Source organism: Dreissena polymorpha, chromosome 16 (assembly GCF_020536995.1).
Source record: "Dreissena polymorpha isolate Duluth1 chromosome 16, UMN_Dpol_1.0, whole genome shotgun sequence".
NCBI classification, from domain to species: domain Eukaryota; kingdom Metazoa; phylum Mollusca; class Bivalvia; order Myida; family Dreissenidae; genus Dreissena; species Dreissena polymorpha.
In genome coordinates, this window is record NC_068370.1 from 13,793,412 (window position 1) to 13,814,784 (window position 21,373).

At 34.2% G+C, this 21,373-nt stretch overlaps 1 protein-coding gene across 9 annotated transcripts; it reads left to right on the forward strand.

The window, feature by feature from the left end:
* LOC127861912 (fizzy-related protein homolog) lies at window positions 1-19,986 on the forward strand. 9 transcript variants are annotated; one of them, XR_008040360.1, is made up of 13 exons: window positions 33-177; window positions 841-1,009; window positions 1,328-1,444; window positions 1,772-1,903; window positions 4,767-4,826; window positions 5,173-5,271; window positions 5,560-5,781; window positions 6,451-6,553; window positions 6,805-7,223; window positions 15,555-15,659; window positions 16,191-16,283; window positions 16,757-18,544; window positions 18,690-19,986. XR_008040360.1 is itself a non-coding variant. In XM_052400641.1 (12 exons), the coding sequence occupies exons 2-12, from the start codon at window positions 935-937 to the stop codon at window positions 16,796-16,798; spliced, it is 1,467 nt and encodes a 488-aa protein (XP_052256601.1). In that variant the 5' UTR covers window positions 1-147; window positions 841-934; the 3' UTR covers window positions 16,799-19,986. The 9 variants fall into 9 exon arrangements, 2 of the variants coding, with proteins under 2 accessions (XP_052256601.1, XP_052256600.1); XR_008040362.1 differs by having other exon boundaries at window positions 16,757-18,407; window positions 18,553-19,986; XR_008040364.1 differs by having other exon boundaries at window positions 16,757-18,399.
* The last annotated feature ends 1,387 nt before the right edge of the window (window positions 19,987-21,373 follow it).

The window sequence follows — 21,373 nt, forward strand, 5'->3', positions numbered from 1 at the left end:
TATCGATACAAAAATGCTTAAACTAATGTAATTATGTAAATTATTAAATCTTAAGATGATTACTTCACAAATATTCGGAAAATGTATTGATATTTTGAAAAAGTGTTAGTTCCCATGAACCACTAGTTTCGCCATTTTGAAAAAACGGTAACCGTCCAATTCTTTTCGGATAAGCTAGTAATTAATACATTTTGTACTTGTTTGCTGCAATTTCATATGAGTACAATAAATTTATGATATAAATAAGTGAAATGTGTAACTAAATGATAATAATACCCATATATTCATATTTATATTCGCATTTATTGTGGGTGGGGGATTTGTTATTGTTTACAATTACAAATAACAAAAGAAACATATTGCCAAATTTGGCAAAGTCCAAATAAAACAGATTCATATTAATCCTGTCTGACTAGATGACAAACTGTTAGCGTAAATTTAAAGCTTTAAGTAATTTATTCCATATATATTTAAGAGTTTGGTTGATTATTTGAAATTGAATGTAAACAGATATGTCTGGACAAGTTCACAAACAAGAGGATTAAATGTTGGTATATCAGAACAAAGAATTATTATTGCCTTACATTCAGTTATTGATGAAGGTAGTATTATCTTTATTAATCAAGCTCTCTTTTAGTAAAAATAAAACACATTTGATTCAATGAATGAAAGTAGGTTGACTACATTAAGTACATGGAGTACATATGAAGTTGGTTGTTTTTGAAAATAATGTTTGTAACATTTAATAAAAACATGTTCTGCCTAAGTTTCTACAAATAAATGCTACATTTTTTCATTAATTACTGTGAAATTTTATTTCACAATTGTGCTTTTTTGTAGTCTCTGACTTGAAGATGTAATCAGAAAATGAAGAGGACTTGGCTCATCGTTCAACTAATTGCCTAATCTTAAAAGTTTCACCAGCATCATCATTATGGATCCAGAATATGAAAAACGCCTACTTAGACAACAAAATGGTGGTTCACCTTACTCCTCTCCATATTCATCAGTAAGATATGACTGTGTTTTTTTTATAATGCACTTAGGTATTAAACTTTTAATGATCTGTAACAAGTTTATTTGAAAGGAATAATTATAATCAAGATTCGCATGTTTATCTTAAAAATAAGTTTATAATGATAAAAAGAAAGTATCCTTGAGTTTCATTAAGTAAAAATACTGGAGTGTCCGCTTTTTTTCACTTGCTATGAAATAATAAAAACAAACACAAATAAAAATTGCATGACTGTTGATATTTTTAGAGAATGTTACCACGGTCAAAGTTATTTGTTTGTTTTTGCTTTAATACTCTGTTCATTTTCTTCAGCCATTGTCGCTTAGTCCGGGAAGCCCACTATCATCACCTAGTAAAGACAAATATGGTGACAGATTTATACCAGCAAGGGCAGGGGCAGCATGGCATATCAACTTTAATTTAAATACAGTAAGTGTAATACATGATTAGATAAATACTATATGTTAAAGAAAAAACATAAAGGTATGTCACTGTAGTTCATATCTTACTCAGGGACCCTTTCAAATTTGAACTAAAGAACTAGAACGCCAGTGAAATATTTGAAAGTTTCTTAACTTTTTTGACACAAACTTTGCAATGGTGAAGATAGCTGTATATGGTGTGTAAAAAGACGAAAAAAGCACCTCAATCTTTACAACTTGAAACATACATTTCACTTAAATGCATTCATTAGGGTACCAATATCATGTATTTATTAGTTTCATTTTTAATGAACGATCTTTATTTTAATGTCAGGAAAGTCCCAGGCAGTCCCCAGTTGCCAGTAGGAAGGCAAGGGAGGTTGCCAACGACCAGGCAAAAGATGGGCTGGCCTACAACTGTCTCCTGAAGAATGAGCTCCTCTCAGCCGGCATTGAAGATCTGAAGGTAACTAAAGCTGTAATGATATTTATCAGGAATTTCTGTGAGGTCTTTTGTTCCCAGTCAGTATATTGAAATGATTAAGATCTGATGTGTGAGTTCTTGTTAATTTAATTTACTTTTGATGCAATTATATTGTTTGCTCAATCATCACAGGGTGTAAAAAAATGAAATCACTGCAGTTAATTGAATTTTTAAAATAATTCAAAAGCAATTTCAGTAGACGCAGGATCCTGCGTTTTGACGCAAGCAATTTGAAAATGACTAGATTTTGACCCGACAATTTGTTCTGCCATGTGTCAATTTGACGCATTTAAAATTTGACCCGCGCGTGACGGCGTGTCAGTCAGTTAACATCTTGAGTTCCATGGTAATAAATCCCGTTATACTCCTAATTGAGATTCATGCCCAAGTATTAAAAACTCGGTCTATACATCGAGGGGCTACCCCCCATGCGTCTTTTATTTTATCTCTTTTGATAAACATGTCACCATCTATAGAGTATGTGCTCACTAACTTGGCACATGCATATGCGTTTAGAACAGGACCTTAGAATTATAGTTCATAATAAAAAATAAATTTGAAACTGCGAAAACATATTTGATTAATTGCTTTGTAAACACAACTATCCCGTATTTATTTACAAAAAACACGACAGTTTCTTTTCGACCGTATTATCAATTGTCAACACTTAAATCCAAACTGCGAGAAAACCAATTGTTTTTACAATGGACAGACCAATTAACGCGTATTTATTGACAAAGAACACAAGACGGTAAGGCACAGTTCTATGTGACTCTTTTGCGAAATTAAGTTTACACAACACAACAGATGATCAGGAAAGCTCAAAGCATCCCTTTGAAGTGGAGCCTATTAGCGTCTAGCGAGTATTTGTTGAGGACTGTAAATTTATCTTGTGTGACGTCATTGGCTTGGAAAGTTTATTGCCCACGTGTACACAATCAGTAACGTTTTTGCACTGTATTAAATCGGATCGGACTTCTTGTTTGTCAAAGATCCGGTAATTAAAAAGTACTTTAAAGACGGTACCAAGAATCATTATTACACCTGTTTACTGTAAACAATTATTACAAATGAAAAAGTTAAATGCTAATGGTGAGCGATTTATTACATATGGCGAATTAGTTGTGAAAATAACACCAGTAACAATTTTTTGCGCCAATACTTTAATTTCAGTTCATGAATATTTCATCATGTCAGTTTATGGAACTGAAGTACAGCGTTTTTCTACCGCGTTCACCAATCACTATACAGTACAGGCACCATGTACTTAAACAAACGCCACTCGCCGCGGTGTTCATCTCACTGTGTTAACCTACCAATATGAACCCCGCGATGGGTGTTCAGATAAAATGTCGCGGTGTCCGTTTGCCAAAAGGAGAACACCGCGAATCACTAAAGTTTGTGTTTCGTAATACATAGCATATTGGATTTTCGGTGCTTGTTTGGGAAATAAAACAAAGACTCAGTTGGTGGTTTTCTATAGGCCTTTTGTACTGACAAACATAATAATTAATAGTGCACATGCTTATTTAACATTTAGGGATAAGAAACACGGATTCTAGACACTTTGGAAGAAAGTCATCACGGTGATCACGTGTGTTCCCGTTTCTTATTTCTGCTCAGTGATTGAGTCATTTTCTAGTACCCTAGAGATACAGATAACGATAGCGTGCAATCGCGGTGATTTCGGGTGTTCGCTGAACAATGCGGTCAGTAACGTGTCCGCCCCCGCGAAATGTCACCCATGGGGAAAAGTGAACACCGCGGACAGGCGTTTTTGTTTTAAGTACACGGTGCCTGTACTGTACATGTTGCTTTGTAAAACCCGTGTTTTAATAAGACCGCGAAATTGATGCTGTCAAGTTCCACGCATGGAAAGCGTGAGTGTTCCAAAAGATTGGGTGCTGTAACTAAACATAGACTTGAAACTTGGTGCATGTTTTTAATAGAATTAACAACTTACATTAGAAATAATGCACACAATGAGAAAGTTTGACCCATTGGAACTGCAGAAAAATATGTCAATTTAGGACTAATGTATTGCAGAACATATATTTTTAAAGAGTCAAAATACATTGTTCCCTTTATATGAATCATTTTGTTTGCAAATTATGACATGTGGACTTCTAAATAAGATTTAGGCCTTTTTTACAAGTTGTTGGTCTGCCATGAAGATAGATATTTATAATTAATTGTTGTCATTTATAAACTTATTGGTAACATTGATGTCTGTATTCATAATGCTTGATTCATGTATTCCTGTTGCTTGATTTCTGTATTTCTTTACAAAGAAGCAGTAGTACATAATAATAATATATTTTGTTACTATCATTGTGAACCAATTTATTAACATTCTTTTATGTTAATATTGTTATTTAATAATTTAACAAAGCGATATAACTTTTTAATACATTGCGTTACTCTTACTCTTAGACTACCTTTATGTAAAAAAATGGAATAACACAGAAGAAAACACAATTCACAAAACACTTATTTTTGCGCTTCAAAATTGACCCCAGCATTTTTATATTTGACTCCACCAAATTTCAGTCCAGGGGTCATTGACTTCTGGTTTTTAAAATCTATTGAAATCCCTGATTCAAGTTTAAGGAGTCTGTCTGTTTGTGCAAATTTTTGCTAGTCAGTTATACATTTTGTAACCGCCCTTGGTAACATTGTGGGGGTCACAATGGGGAAACCAAAGATATTTAAAAATAGATCTTGTCAAATAATGAAAATTATCGTTTCAATTTACTGATATTTCTCTATTATCCATCGGAAAGCATTAAATAAATATTACTATTCAGTAAATAAATATACAGTAAATGATTTTTTATCTTTTTAGGACCAACAGCCAGATGAACGAAGAATACTTGTACCAAAAGAAAGCAAAAATTTATTCAGGGTAAAAATATTTTTGTGATATTTGTTTCCCATTTTTTCTTATGGATGTTTAAGATGTTTTAAGGAATGTAGTCTATATATAGCATTAAATTCAAACAAAATGGTTAACTGATGTTGACCATTATGATAATTTTTGAACATTTGAAGTGATGTTTTATTGAATTTAGTGTTGACCGATATATTGTATTATGAAATAAGGTGTAAATGCTTTTCCATGTACAATTATTGTTACATTATGCAGTATATTTTGTAGTTTTACCCGAAACATGTGAATCTAGGTATTTAAACAGTTCAAATAACTAACAATTTTAAACCCTGAATTTAACTTGTTTTCTGTACTTATTTAGTTTCATGTCCCACGCAGAAGTTCAGACACAGAATCCTCACCATATTCTCTCTCACCAGTTGGTAGCAAAAGTCAGAAACTATTACGATCACCTAGAAAGGTAAGGCCTCAATCTGTTTATTTGTTCTTTAATAATGATCATTTCATCCTTTGTTACTGGAAATTGGAAATGTAGATACCAAATCGCCAACCAAAAAAACCCATCTTTAAATGTACTTTATGTACATGTATAATATTGTAAAGATTGCATAAGTTAGCAGAAATCTTTAAAAAGTGTTCAATGCAACAAACTGATAGTGTGTTATTTGGTAAAAATATCAGTTTGACATTTGTGTCCATATCATGTAACTTAAATTATTCACAAACTATTTTGTATTTTTTTTTTCAGGCTGTCCGAAAAATATCAAAGATACCATTTAAAGTATTAGATGCACCCGAACTTCAAGATGACTTCTATTTGAATCTTGTGGACTGGTCATCTCAAAATGTGCTCAGTGTTGGTCTGCATACATGTGTGTACTTGTGGAGTGCGTGCACCAGTCAGGTGACACGACTGTGTGATCTCTCAAACGACGGTGACAAAGTGACCTCAGTATCTTGGGCAGAGCGGGTAAGAACTGAATGTTGTTTGTGTGTTTATTATTAAGTTATTGCAAAATAACTTGAGCCTGATTAAGTTTTTGAAATATTCTTATTCCTGACCTGTTAACAAGAGTTTGGCATATGTGTCTTTTGACAATAAAAGTGTCAGTATGTCAGAAAGTTTATTTTATTGGCCTTTTTTTAAAGCATATTAATTATTTCTCTATATTTTTAATCTATTTAGGTTCAATGAGCCAAGCCCTTGGTCTTGGAAAACTTGGCTTAATGCATGTGTGTAAAATATGTAAGATTAGCCTGTGAGGTCCAGACAGGGATGACTCTCTCCTCTTAATTAACCCTTTGCAGGCTGGGAAATTTGTCGTCTGCTAAACTGTTGTCTGCTTAATTTCTAAATTTAGCATTTTCTTCGATTTTTTTCAAAGAATACTATCAGAATAGCAAACAGTTTGGATCCTGATGAGACGCCACGTTCTGTGGTATCTCATCTGGATCCAAACTGTTAGCACAGGCCTTCAAAATTCGGTTCCCGCACTGAAAGAGTTAAACTGTTTTTTTGCTTAGAAGAGACTTCTTTAAATGAGAAAATACCCAAAAGTGGAAAGCTTCTCCCGCACAGGCAACTAGTCAGGGAAGACACTTAACGCACATGCATTAAACAAGGATCTGTGCATTTTAGGGCAATCTCGTAGCTGTGGGTACACATAAAGGGTATGTACAGATCTGGGATGTGGCAGCATCGAAAAAAATCAACACACTTGAGGGGCATAGTGCAAGAGTTGGTGAGTGGATAGCAATTTGAGCAATTTTATGAGTTGCATTTTTCATTCTCATAAATATTATACTTCTTTTTTGTAAAGAAGAAAGAACTTCTCAGTAATCTATCGTCTTATTAAATGTTAACATATCACAGATAGGAAAATGCATTTCTATGCAGTATGGAATTACAGATATATACAGATAAATGAAGATGAGGCAAATGTTAAAATGCACATGTGAAAACAGTTTCAAACATCATTATTTGCAAACTTAGGTGCTTTGGCATGGAACGGAGACATGCTGTCATCGGGGAGTCGAGATCGACTTATCCTTCAGCGAGATATACGCACACCATGCATCGCCCCAGAGCGACGTTTGACCGGCCATAGACAGGAAGTGTGCGGACTCAAATGGTCACCAGACCATCAGCACCTAGCCTCAGGGGGCAATGACAATAAATTGTTTGTGTGGAACATGAACAGTGTGTCCCCTGTGCAAACCTATACAGACCATCTAGCGGCTGTGAAGGCTATAGCGTGGTCTCCCCACCAGCATGGCTTGTTGGCCAGCGGGGGCGGTACTGCAGACAGATGTATTCGCTTCTGGAACACGCTTACAGGGCAACCATTACAGAGTGTGGACACTGGTTCTCAAGTGTGCAATCTCGCTTGGTCCAAACATTCTAACGAACTGGTAAGAATTCTTTTAAAAAACATTATGTTAATGATCAGTACATGTCTTAGTTCTTAAGATCGCAACACTCTTAGATATATATAAGTCATTTTTATGTCAACTTTTCAAGTAAAAGTCAAGCTTTTTCTATTTGATTAAATTTTGTTGTTGTTGATGAGAAATTGCTCTTTAATACATAAATGAATGAAGTGAAAAATAAGTTCACTTTATATGGGACTTTTTGTTATTAATTGTTGACTAAACAAACCAGTCTGTACAAAACACCAAACAAAGGTCTAAAATTGTACGAATGGCTTGTAATCATACAGCAAAAAGGAGCAATCTGTTGTTGTTTGTTTGCAATTGATCCAATCTTTTAATTTTTTTAGCCAGTGGCTAAATTTTTAGCTCAGCTGAGCACAACGTGCTCATGGTGAGCTTTTGTGATCGCCTTTTGTCCGTCGTGCGTTGTCTGTCGTGCGTCGTCAACATTTTGCCTTGTGAACACTCTAGAGGCCACATTTATTGTCTGATCTTCATGAAACTTGGCCAGAACATTTGTCCCATTGACACCTCGACAGAGTTCGAAATTGGGTCATTCTGGGTCAAAAACTAGGTCACTAGGTAAAAAAAAAGAAAAACCTTGTGAACACTGTAGAAGTCACATTTGATGCCCAATCTTCATGTGACTTTGTCAAAATGTTTGTCTAAATGATATGTTGGTTGAGTTAAAAAATGGTTCTGGTCCGTTTAAAAATATGGCCACCAGGGGTCGGGGCAATATTCCTTATATGGCTATATAAAAACCTTGTGAACACTCTAGAAGTCACAATTTTTGCCCAATCATCATCAAACTTGGTCAAAACACGGGTTTCATTGATATCTCGGACGAGTTCGAAAATGGTACAGATCAATGAAAAAACATGGCCGCCAGGGGGCGGGGCAGTTTTCTATATATGTATAGAGACAATCCCAGAATAATATGGGCGCCGCCATATTGGCTATTACGTAACCCGCGATTGAAAACGGTACTGAAGAATTTGACAGATTACAACGTTATCATAGTGTACACCCGCTTTATTCCAATAAATAGTACTTTATGACTTCGCACATTAGGATTGAAAACAAGTGAAACATGAAACCAAGTGTCGATATGTATCACATCGTAAATCAATATAATTTAAATTAAAAATATACACGATAGATAAGATTCATAAAATATGTGTCTCTGCAACAATATTCAGTGACAACACGTAATGTTTAAGGCCGAGTTGGCATTTTTAAGCATACCTTTCAGTAATGCCTTTGTATAAAATTTAATTATTTCTTTATGAAATAAAATTATTGAAGCATAATTATAAAGGTATAGAAATATCTAAAGTCTGAAGTAAATGTTGTGATTTTAGCGTAAATAGTGCCGGAGATATTAACAAAGATCTATCAATATATAAAGATTGGAAACATCCATTCAGACCATATTTGTTGGATAGATCTTTGATATTAATTTGATAGATTTAAGATCGATGTAGACAATTAAATTGATATCTGCCTTTGTTTAAGCCTATATTATTTCTTATTAAATGTCGTACTTTCTATACTTTCCGGAGATATTCATTAAGAAACGTTGTAAGATTAAAGACTTAGGACGACTTCTTTAATTGAATAATACATCTCTTTGTTCGTCTAAACAGATATCATTTTGCTATTAATATTTCCCTTGTGTCATTTTAAAGGTAATATACAAATCTATAGCCGAAATGAAGGTTGTGATTCTAAAATTGTTTCGTAAATCTTTGTTATCGAAACTCTGTAAGATTTTCAGGTAGAGATTTTTTTTAAATCAAAATAATGTATCTAGTTTAGTCTAAAACTAAAGTGGTTTTCAGCAATCTTTTATTTAAAAATCGCTCTCAAGCTAATACAAAAATAACTAGCCGGAAATGAATTTTGTGATTTAAATGAACAAGTATCGGAGTTATTCGCTTGCAAAACTGTGTAAGATGTCAGGATATTTCATACTTTTTTATTGAAAAGGACATATCAGCTTTTGCCTACAACTTTCTTATATTATTATTTAAATAATGTTTAACATGTTACCTGAAATAACATTAAATTTTCTTAATAACATCTTAATTCACGATTGAAATGTTCAACATGAAAAATAATGAGCCTTAAATAAACTTAAATGGTGCCAATTGTGTTCTCTAGATTTCCTAAACAAATGTCTTTATTACATGTTCGTAAAACAGTCTAAATTTACGCTTAAAAAATAAAAACACGCACAAAACAAGTGATTTATTTTTCTTTAATTACGGATTATAAATGACAGCAACATACATCTCTTGAAAAAAACATCAGCGATAAAGGTGCGAACGAATTCCCTCAATGGGAGGCGATGTTCCAAGTGTGGATTTAAAGCGTTTATGGGTTTGCCCGTGACACCACATGTCTGCACATGTGTTGATACCGAAATTTAGATAAGATATCACGCGTCACCTTTAAATAACATGTTAAATGACAATCAAGACTTTATTCATGTCAGGGTCCTACACAAATAGGTCCATGTCCATGCTGTGTGTTATTACTCTTAAACGAATGCAGATGAACCTTATTTCTTCTAATTTCGTAATTTATATTAATAAAAAAAACACGAACTATTATGTGGTTGTTAGATCGATAACAGAAACTCTTTTAATCCTCAAATATATTTGATAAACCCGTTTCGCTTCCTTGTTTTGCGTAGGGACCTATACACACATACACGTATATAGGTCCATGTTTATTTCTTCAGTACCGTTTTGGAGGCGCGCGAGAGTATTCAGGGGCGGGTAATCTGGGAAGGTATCGATTTCTGGGATTGTCTATAGTAAAAACATGTGAACCCTCTAGAACTCATATTTTTGGTCCAATGTTCATGAAATTTGGTCAGAACATGTGTTTTCTGGATATGACGGTTGAGTTCGAAAATAGTTTGAATCTGTAAAAAGCATGGTCGCTGGGGGGGGTCATTTTCCTTATATTTATATAGTAAAGCAGCTTGTGAACACTCTAGTTTAGCATGTCAAGGGAAGTAACTGCGAAATGGCTTTTGAAAAATTATGTTGAATTGGCAGATAGCAAACTTTGAAATATGTTTTTTATTGTTTAATGATTCTGTACAATATGGCATTTTTTTGTCAAACAATTAAAGCGAAACTATACGATTTTTATATGTGTTAAATATATCAGGCTGTCAAGCGGTCATACTTTTTCCTACTTTTTCCTACTATTTCCTACTTTTTCATCAGGATCCTACTTTTTCCTATTTTTTTACCAAATCTTCCTACTATTCCTACTTTTTCATTTTCAATGGAGAATTATTTTTTTTAAGTTTATTTAGTAAACCAGAGCTCTAGATAAGGGCCGTACAGCCGTAAATACGGCTTTTTAATGAAGGTTTACGCATTTATTTTTATAAACTGGCCGTACAATTACGACTTCAATATCCCTTTTACGCATTTACGAAAAACATCTGGCCGTATCGATACGTTCGCGTCAGCGCGGCGAGATTGGTTGGTCTGAAACCTAACGGCGCTTTTCGTTAATTAAAATTACCGAAAAGTTTGAGACTGGGCTTTAATATGTATGTCTATTCCGTCGCGTCATTTTCGATACCCGTAAACCCGTCAAAAACAATATGACTATCACGCCTTTATAATGTCTCCTTTTGATGTTTCTGTGCTAGTAATTAGTCAATCATCTGATCACACGTCTTCCGATCTAAGTGTGTTTGATAATTGTTAAATTGGTCCCGAAATTATTTTAATTGGCAAATCAATGCATCATACCTCTGCCAAACTAATTAATCGTAATACTTTACGTTTGTAACACAATGAATCATAACGTTTCCGTTAATTAATTGCAATTAAAATCAAACGGATAATTGAGCAAACATCAAATTTGTAATAATTGAATAATCTTAATTTCCCATATATGATAAACAAGTACTAAATTAAAATTGCTATTTATAATAAAATTTGTATTAAAAATCTTAATTTTCCATATATGTTAAACAAATACTATTCGGAGCGAAAGAATCATTTACAAAAGCCTAATATTACATAATAATTAAATAAGGGCGAAACAACCCACTTGTAAGGGCGAAACGACCCTGGGCGAAACGACCCGGGGTGACCGAGGGCGAACGGGATTAAGGGCGAAACGACCCGAGACCCTATGCGCAAAGGGGGGCCAGCTAAGCCACTTTCTGTTCAAAAATACACTTTATTAGGCTACATAAGGTCGTCTAACCATCATGAAATCCAATGTGTTAGCGCAGAAAATGACATTGTCGCCCCGATATTGGACAATTTAATTGCATTGGTGGCAAAAAAAGGAAGAAAGCATGATGGGAACCGTATCCGAACCAAAACTGTTGAGGATTGGAAAACAAAATATGATTGGCTCGTAACAGAAAAAATTGAAGGCGTTTTACGGCTAAATTGTAAAATTTGCCGCAGTGCTGCTAAGCCTTGTAAATTGAGCACAGTGTGGGCCTATGAAGGTTTGTATTATACAGACTTTTCATAAACAAAAAGTAGTGTACTTTAAGTACAGATAAACTTGATGTTCTTCTTAAAATCAGTATGCTTGGACCACAGCTGCAGCAGTTTGATCCAGTGCCAGCAGTGAAAAAATGGTTAAGTGACAAGAAAAGGAGAAAGAAAAGACTTCGTGAAGCATATACACCAAAGAAAAAGGCTAAAACATGTTAATATCAGATTGACTGTATTAGTATTACAGACAGTTGAAGTGTTTGCTTAAGCTTTTCTGACAGTGATATTAGTGTTCTATTACTTAGTTTACATGTTGGCCTGTGTTTTTGTCAATAAAAATGAAGAAATAGTATTTAGTTATGAGTATTAATGTGTTTTGTATTTGCATCATAATTAAAGAAGCTAAATATGTTTATTATAATTGTTGCAAATGTTTCTGAAAAGTCAGTTATACACCCTTCAATATCCAAGAACACAGGTAGTACAGTACTACCTGTATTTTTGGATATGGTAGTACAGGTACTAATTGATTTTCAGCGTTACTCCTTTTCTTTCTGTCACTGGCAGTACCGGTACTAATTTTACAAATCCTTATCTAGAGCTCTGGTAAACTTGCAGGATGAATGAATCTATGGCATGACTGTATCCCTGTTAATGTGCACTCATCTAGATGAGACCTGACAACCCATGCTGACTGTCTGCTAGCACCTCTTCAGGAGCATAAATATTTATTTCTTATGTAACTTTTAAAATTATTGACAAGTTTTTTTTTGAAGTTACAATAGTGCCTTGTTTACTTCCTTAGCATTTGTACACTGCAGACTTCACTACCTTACACAGTTCCCAGTGATGCAAGAGCTGAGGGAACCCATTGTTTATTCCAGTTTTATTTTGTTTCCATTGACAACAATTTGACCAAACCTTATGCATGTTTACATGATATTGCTATTTGGAATGTAGAGATATAGAGATACATGTATTGTATGAGTGGTTATGTAATATGGAATTTATTACACAAGTTATTGGAAAAAAGATAAAACTGATGCTTTGCCGAGTTTTCATCATTTACAAATATAATGTAATAAATTCTGTATTACATGACAACGGATATGATGTTCTATTGATATCAAATGTACATCATGTTTAGTAATTAAAGATAAATGCACAGAGCCTAAATGCCCTGATACATTTTTATGTTCCCGGTAGGGTGGCATATTGCAGTTGTACTGTCAGTCCGTTTGTCTGTCTGTCTGTGTGTGTGTGTCCGTCCGAAAACTTTTATATGGGCCATAACTTTTGCAATATTGAAGATAGCAACTTGATATTTGGCATGCATGTGTATCAAATGAAGCTGCACATTTTGAGTGGTGAAAGGTGAAGGTCATCCTTCAAGGTCAAAAGTTAAAAAATACAATCCAAGGGAAGTAATAAGCTTTAAAAGGGAGATAATTTCTAAACCTGCCAAATGATATATTGAAATTTTATTTCAAAGCTGCGCAATAGTGGGCATTGTGTTTCGGACAAACACAATTCTTGTCTAATAATGCCATAGCTAGTGAGGTAACTTCAAGGTGTTAAAGCGAAGTATTAAAATTATTAAACGGCATTATTACACTCCCGCAAAGTCATCAATAATGTAAAAGCCATTATTTGAAACTAGAATAAACAATGTTTCATTGCCCAATCAATGCTGTCATAAAAGATGTCAGGTGATAAGGTCCTATCTCCAGTTGCATAATCTGCTCTGCAATGACCAGTCATTTTGAATGTAACTTAAGTCACCCTATTGTCAATTTAAAGGTTTCACAATGTAGCTGTAGCAGAGCATTTACACTGCTTTATATACTAGTATTAATCTTGTACAACAAGTTGGTGTATCACTAAATAAATTTGGTCTTCTGCTTAAGGATATAACATGCACAATATAATTACCATTTTTATCGATGCACAGAAGACCTCTAACCAATTATTTGATGATACACCAAAATGAACAGCATCTAATTACATGTATACTTCTTTATCAGGGTAGCTTTGCTTGAAACTTAATTATCATAGATACACTATAAGTGCTAAAATTCCTAGTGGGAAAACAAAGTTTAACCCTTCATGGATGGAGAAGTTGGACAACAGTGGAAAAACACTGGGATCATGGTGCAAAAGAGATACCGGCAATGAGTTTGCAAGATATTGTACTGTCTGAATGAAGTCCATCTTGTAGTAATTCTGGTGCTAATCAACTTATAAGTCATGCAGATGGATAAAAACACAAGGAAAACATGAAATACATGCATGATAATTCACAAAAGCGTTTGTTTGGAAGTGCCCAAAAGCCAAGCAGCTCTCAGGGTTGTGGGGATAAATCTATCTGTATGCAAGTACATCCATCACACAAGGAACAGGTACAAAAGGCTGAAATCTTCTGGGCCCTTAAGGTAGCTTCAAGTGGGTATCCATACTGTTACAGAACATGTGATGGCACTCCTGCTCTGTTTCAAGCTATGTTTCCTGGACCTGTGTCTAAAAAATAAGTATTATGTATTCCTACTTTTGAGGGAAAAGTTCCTACTTTTTCCTACTTTTTTCCTACTTTTCTTGCAAAAGTAGTTCCTATTTTTTCCTACTTTTTGAAAAAAGGTCACTTGACAGCCTGATATATTGATAAATACATGTTACAATAACACAAAAAAGGCAAGACATTGAAGACGAATTTTATAAAATGCAGCAAAGACAAATTAGCGCCCCGAGCCGATGTTGACAAAGATATTTTGTACATATTTTTCTACAATAACCGAAGAATTCGTCTTTTATAAGAATCAGAGTTAGTGTTTGTGTGTCGTATGAATAGACATTGCTGCAGGAATTTAAAAACAACCATGAAACTAAATTAAGATTGACATCGTACATGCATGATATACATTCTTGCGAATTCGACTTTACAGACATTTTTGATTTCTGAATTAAATATCTGGCTTATTTCGCATTTTTCGACACATGTTCTTCTTAACTTTTATTTTAAATTATATTGAAAACGACCTTGTTAACACTCTAGAGGTCACATTTATTTTCCGATCATCATTAAACTTGGGCTGAAGATTTGTCCCAATGATATCTTGGATGAGTTCAAAAATGGTTTTTGTTGCTTTAAAAACATGGCCACCAGGGGCGGGGCATTTTTCCTTATATGGCTTTATATGGCTTTAGTTAAACCTTGTTAACACTCTAGAGGCCACATTTATTGTCCAATCTATTCTTCATTAAATTTGGTCAGAAGATTGGTCTCAATGATATCTTGGATGAGTTCGAAAATAATTATGTTTGCTTGAAAAACATGGCTTCCAAGGGGCGGGGCATTTTTCTTTATATAGCTATAGTAAAATCTTGTTAACACTCTAGAGGCCACATTAACTGTCCGATCTTCATGAAACTTGGTCAGAAATTTCATCCCGATAATATCTTGGAAGTGTTAAAAAATGATGCCGGTTGGTTGAAAAACATGGCTGCCAGGGGGCGGGGCATTTTTCCTTATATGGCTATAGTAAAATCTTGTTAACACTCTTAGAGGTTTATTTTTTGATCTTCATGAAACTTGGTCAGAAGATTTGTCCCAATAATATCTTGTTTTCTCATGTGAGCGACTTTGGGCCTTTCAGGCCCTCTTGTTTTAAATGGCTCAATTGGAAAACAAAGCGTTATTCCTGCGAGAACAAGAAAAGCTCTTGTTATGTTGGAATTAAGTTTGAATTAATTTATTGTATTATTGATTGTATAGTTTGTGTGTAACATTCACTATTGAATCTGTTTTTGTCTCATCGTCCAGGTGAGCACCCACGGCTACTCTCAGAACCAGATCCTGGTGTGGAAGTACCCCTCTCTAGTCCAGATAGCCAAACTCACAGGCCATTCATTCAGAGTGTTGTACCTTGTATGTATTCATTAATTGATTATGGACTTGTATTCATACAGTAATGGATACTCATAAATTGTGATCTGTCGCTACAAAAGTCTATGAAATAACATATAAAGAACACCAACAACAAATTCTGAGTTTTAGTAGTATTTCTTTTTACTATGTGCTTCTACAAAAGATTAATTTTTAACTTCTTTGAAAATGATTATGTGAAAGTTATCATGTAACAATGGTCGATTTTACTTCACTCACATAAATATGAGGAAAAATTATGAAAATATGCTGATTTCTATATGTATCTTGCTGAAAACTGGATATTTTTTATTTTCATCAATACTTGTATTAAATGATATGTTTCTAAATTTGTGCTAATTCCCTCCAGAGTCTGTAGTAGCTGCAACATTGAGGCCACGATTGACTCCCTCTGTCTTTGTCTAGACTTCATATAAGTTTACTCAGAAAATCTAAGGGCACTTTGGCCATCTTTTGAGTACAGGATTAATGCACAGATTTAGCCAATACAAACATAGCTCGGTCTGATTGCAGGCAATGTCACCAGACGGTGAAGCCATAGTTACTGGTGCCGGGGATGAGACCCTTCGCTTCTGGAATGTCTTCAGTAAAACACGCTCCACTAAGGTAGGCTGGTGAACTAAGCTTTTAGATCACCATACTTGTGGGGATGGGTAATATTGAATATTGGTAACTTGGTATTTTTCTTTAAGCCTTAGTGAAGGACATATTGAAATTGAGCTGAATGGTAGACTATCCTTGTCTTTACATTTATCCTTTATGCCCCCTAAGTTATCAGTGATCAAACTTTGAGTATATAGAATTTGGTTTGATTTGCAGTGGCAATCATTGAAATTATGAAGATAATGATATTATAAGGATTTCTTCAGTTATTCCAGCACTCTCTCTGTCATTTAAATCGCATAGTAAAATGAATATCAGAAAGTAATTGTATAAGAGTGCATGTTGTGCATGAATTAAAATGCTGGAAATTAAGATTTGAATTTTGTTTCATTACAAGACGACTTGAAAATGTAATTGTACTATGTATAACAGTATGCTTTAAATACATGCTCATTCAATGCCTGGTATTGTTTCAGGAGTCTAAGTCTGTGCTGAATTTGTTCACTCGTATCCGGTAAACTGTGTTCCAGTCAACTAGAAATTTGCCACCAAAAATCATGTCATTTGGAATTTTACTTGTACTTTATTTTGATTGATACATGCATGCAGCATTTTCACTGTGTATATGTTAATTTATAAAAGCCTTTGATATTTAGTTTGGTATGAATGCAGGTGTGGTGTGTCTAATCATGAGCAAATGGTTCATAATAAGTTGAAGATTCTGTGTATTTTCTCAGCTAAACTTGTGTTATTGATAAAGTTCAAGTCATAACTTTAAAATCATGATTTGTATTTTAATCTTTTCTTTGGTAAATCTACTTTACACTATTTTAGAACTGTTTTATTATCATATACACACACCCTTTATGTAATATGTTATAGTACAATTTTGTACATTTTTGGGGTACGGGCATTTTGTTGTGCTTTATTGTTTCTATCTTTTTATGGGAATTATACATGTTTTATGTATTGGGAATTTCTAAACAATGTGGAAAAAAAAAAGAAAAAGATACATGTACATCTTCATTTGAGTAATTATGGCACATTATGATATGCTTGTCTTGATTGATTCAAGACAGCTATTCATTGTTAACAAGTTAAATAGATTACCTAAAGTGAGAATTCAGTTTTTTAATAAGAATTTTTGTTGCGGAATGTATCTCATTTAAAAAACAATATTTGACCATATGTACTCTGTGGACATCAGATTCTATTTAATACATATCCTTTCTTGGTTTGTGCATTTTAAATGCTTTTCTCACACTCAAGTTACTGGTTTAACACTTACAAATAAAACAAAAACCTGTTGTACAAAAAGAATTACCACCATATGGATTTTGCAAAGTTGGTTCTAATAGTAATAATTATCAACGTTATTATGCGTTACCGCTTGTATAAATAGATAAAAGTATTAACAAATTATTAAATGGTTAAATTTGCATTGTAATTGTTTGTCTGATCAAAGTATTGGTGAAATTGGCCAGTAAAAGACACTTTGCTTTGTACATCAGACAACTGGTTGTGTTCTTCAATGCACATTTGTAAGAATAGCTAACATTTACTTAAAGTAAAAAAATGAAGAGAAAAGGTATTTTCGATAACTTCATCCCACGAAGATATAATAAACTATTAATGCTTTTTATGCCCCCCTTTCGAAGAAGAGGGGGTATATTGCTTTGCTCATGTCGGTCTGTCGGTCGGTCTGTGGGTCTGTCGGTCCGTCCACCAGGTGGTTGTCAGACGATAACTCAAGAACGCTTGGGCCTAGGATCAAGAAAACTTCATAGGTACATTGATCATGACTCGCAGATGACCCCTATTGATTTTGAGGTCACTAGGTCAAAGGTCAAGGTCATGGTGACCTGAAATAGTAAAATGGTTTTTGAATGATAACTCAAGAACGCCTAGCCTAGGATCATGAAACTTCATGGGTAGATTGATCATGACTTGCAGATGACCCCTATTGATTTTGAGGTCACTAGGTCAAAGGTCAAGGTCACGGTGACCCGAAATAGTAAAATGGTTTCCGGATGATAACTCAAGAACGCATACGCCTAGGATCATGAAACTTCATGGGTAGATTGATCATGACTCGCAGATGACCCCTATTGATTTTGAGGTCACTAGGTCAAAGGTCAAGGTCACGGTGACCCGAAATAGTAAAATGGTTTTCGGATGATAACTCAAGAACGCATACGCCTAGGATCATGAAACTTCATAGGTAGATTGATCATGACTTGCAGATGACCCCTATTGATTTTGAGGTCACAAGGTCAAAGGTCAAGGTCACGGTGACCCGAAATAGTCAAATGATTTTCGGATGATAACTCAAGAACGCTTTTGCCTAGGTCCATGACACTTCATAGGTACATTGATCATGACTTGCAGATGACCCCTATTGATTTTGAGGTCACAAGGTCAAAGGTCAAGGTCACGGTGACCCGAAATAGTAAAATGATTATCGGATGATAACTCAAGAACGCTTTTGCCTAGGATCATGACACTTCATAGGTACATTGATCTTGACCCGCAGATGACCCCTATTGGTTTTCAGGTCACTAGGTCAAAGGTCAAGGTCACAGTGACAAAAATCGTATTCACACAATGGCTGCCACTACAACGGACAGCCCATTATGGGGGGCATGCATGTTTTACAAACAGCCCTTGTTTCATATTTAATATTGTTAATTAACAGTTGAGCCTGTAGAGTTGTTTAAATTGGCAAATATACAATAAAAAACAAATGATGCTCAATTACAACATAGTATCAATCAATGTAGGTTGAAAGATTATTGTGAATGTTGAAAATGTTTTATTGTGGATTGCTTGTAGAAATTGTGCAATAGTTTGATGTTTTTCCAGGTGAGAATATCATGCGTGATTTCTGTTGATTGTAGCGTAGCAAGAGTCTTTTATAATATATTGTAAAATCTGTTTTATTTATATTTGTGTTGTTTGATTCGTGTTCAGTTCTGTGTACGTTCTGCATTTCAGTTGTTAACATATTTATGTTTATCATTTGTTCCAGTGTTAATTTCATTTCATGTTCTTGTACCATCTTTTAATACAAATTTGAGCTGCACTCTGGAGAAACATGGCATAATGCATATGCAGTCCATGCAGGCTGATGTTGGATGACATTTTCATGAAAGCGGAAAGTTCCAGTCTTTGCTAATCTTTAGAATACATATAAGCACATGCTTTAAGCCTGGTTTTCCCAGAGCAAGGTACAAATTCAAATGTGGCCAATTCTAAGTACAACATGCACATTAATTTCATATATGATCACTGTTAGCTTGCAATTTATTGGAACAATTTCAATTTTTTCCTAATTTTGATTATCAGGACGCATTGTCCTCAGTATCTTTCTTGCCATCTGACCTAGAATATCATATAGTAATATTCAAATGCATAAGACTAAGAAGCCCTGTTGAAGTCATTTCACAGACTTGGTGTTTTGCCATAGTGTCCTGTCCATATATGATAAACATGATAAAACAAATTATAATGTTGATCAAGCTTAATATATATGTTCAAGCAGTCTGTTTATAATGTAAGGTATGTAATTAAAAGGGAAACATATTCAGTTATTAATTAACCATGTAAGTAAATATGTATTAAAAAGTTTATATTTTGTTTGTTTCATTTAGAGAGTTTGTTTATTGTACTGTATATTATTTTAATTAAAAACAAAATAAACTGGAAACCAGTTGTGTTTTGTCTTTAGCATCAAACTATTTAGTGTGAAGTTATTTAGTTTCTTTTTCTCCGCACGCGGCATTATGTGAGGACCTGGACTGTGTTCCAGCACTCCTACCCAGTAACCTTACTAGACTCGAGAAAGATGGAACTTATTTGAAATTGTTGCTAGAATTTTCAGTTTTTTTACTTTTTATTGAAAGATGTTTAATTTTGTTGTGGAATGTTCTTTGGGGGTAAACCAGAGTGCTCTAAGGAAACCACCTGTCGGGTATCGTGACTACCAACCAAACTCAAATGCGCCGGTAATAGGGATCAATCTGCATTGTTGATGTGAGATGCAAAAACCGGATAGCTCTCGAAGTATTAAAATCATCATAACCAGAATATATGTAGTAAATTACTGACATTTATTTTATGCTTTCCGGTGGTTTATAGAGAAATATCAGTGAATTAAAACTGATAATTTCACTGTTTCAAACAATGAAAATTATCAGTGAAAATTATCGATAATTTTCACTGTTTATGTTAAATGACGTCATTTTTTGACGAAATGACGTAATTTTCCCAGCGAAATTCTTTAGTAAAACTCTTTATCAATGTAGACTAAACTGTGAAAAAATCATAAAATAAAAAGAAAATTGGTTGGGTTCGGTGGATTATCGATTTGAATTCACTCGTGATCATATAAAATATATATATTTTCACTCGTGGCTGCGCCACTCGTGAAAATACTATTTTCTATCATCACTCGTGAATGAAAATCGATAATCCATCGAATCCAACAAATATCCCCTATACGATCAGCTTTTCGACATCTTCAGATTTTATGCTTAAGAGTGGAACATATCAATTATCGATCCTTAATTAATTTCTGAGTAAAAATACCAAATGGTTATGGTTTATCAAAGTAATCAATTAAAAATAAGTCATTGCTATTGATTGCGTTTCTGTGGTGCATTGACAATAAATATTGTCACAATTTACGCACTTTCTGTAAGGAAGAACATATTGCATTTTCCTGTGAAAATCTTTCGCATTATAATACGACTGACTACAATATCTTCTCGTTATATATACATAAACACGAATGTTGCGTAGATTGTATTCACCAACCTAGTCCAAATTATGGCAAATAATTAGACGTAATCTACCGATTGTCGATGTATATCGACCTCATATTTATAGGAGTATGACCCACCTAGAGTTTTGCTTTGCCGGTGACGCTAAAGCTTGTTATAGTTGAAGCATGCTATACATAGATGGTGACGTCACTACGTTATTGTCAGAAAGACCGGTGTGTACACAATGATAGTTGAAGAAAATGTACTAACTATACATCTTACACGATGCTTAAAATAGCATACGGTATAATTTATTGTTGATAGGGTCGA

Excerpts from the sequence above, each read along its gene's own strand:
- LOC127861912 (XM_052400641.1), top strand. The coding sequence starts at position 935 with ATGGATCCAGAATATGAAAAACGCCTACTTAGACAACAAAATGGTGGT. Across the intron at positions 1,904-4,766 it reads CCGGCATTGAAGATCTGAAG|GACCAACAGCCAGATGAACG; the intron begins GTAACTAAAGCT and ends TTATCTTTTTAG. Across the intron at positions 5,782-6,450 it reads CAGTATCTTGGGCAGAGCGG|GGCAATCTCGTAGCTGTGGG; the intron begins GTAAGAACTGAA and ends TGTGCATTTTAG.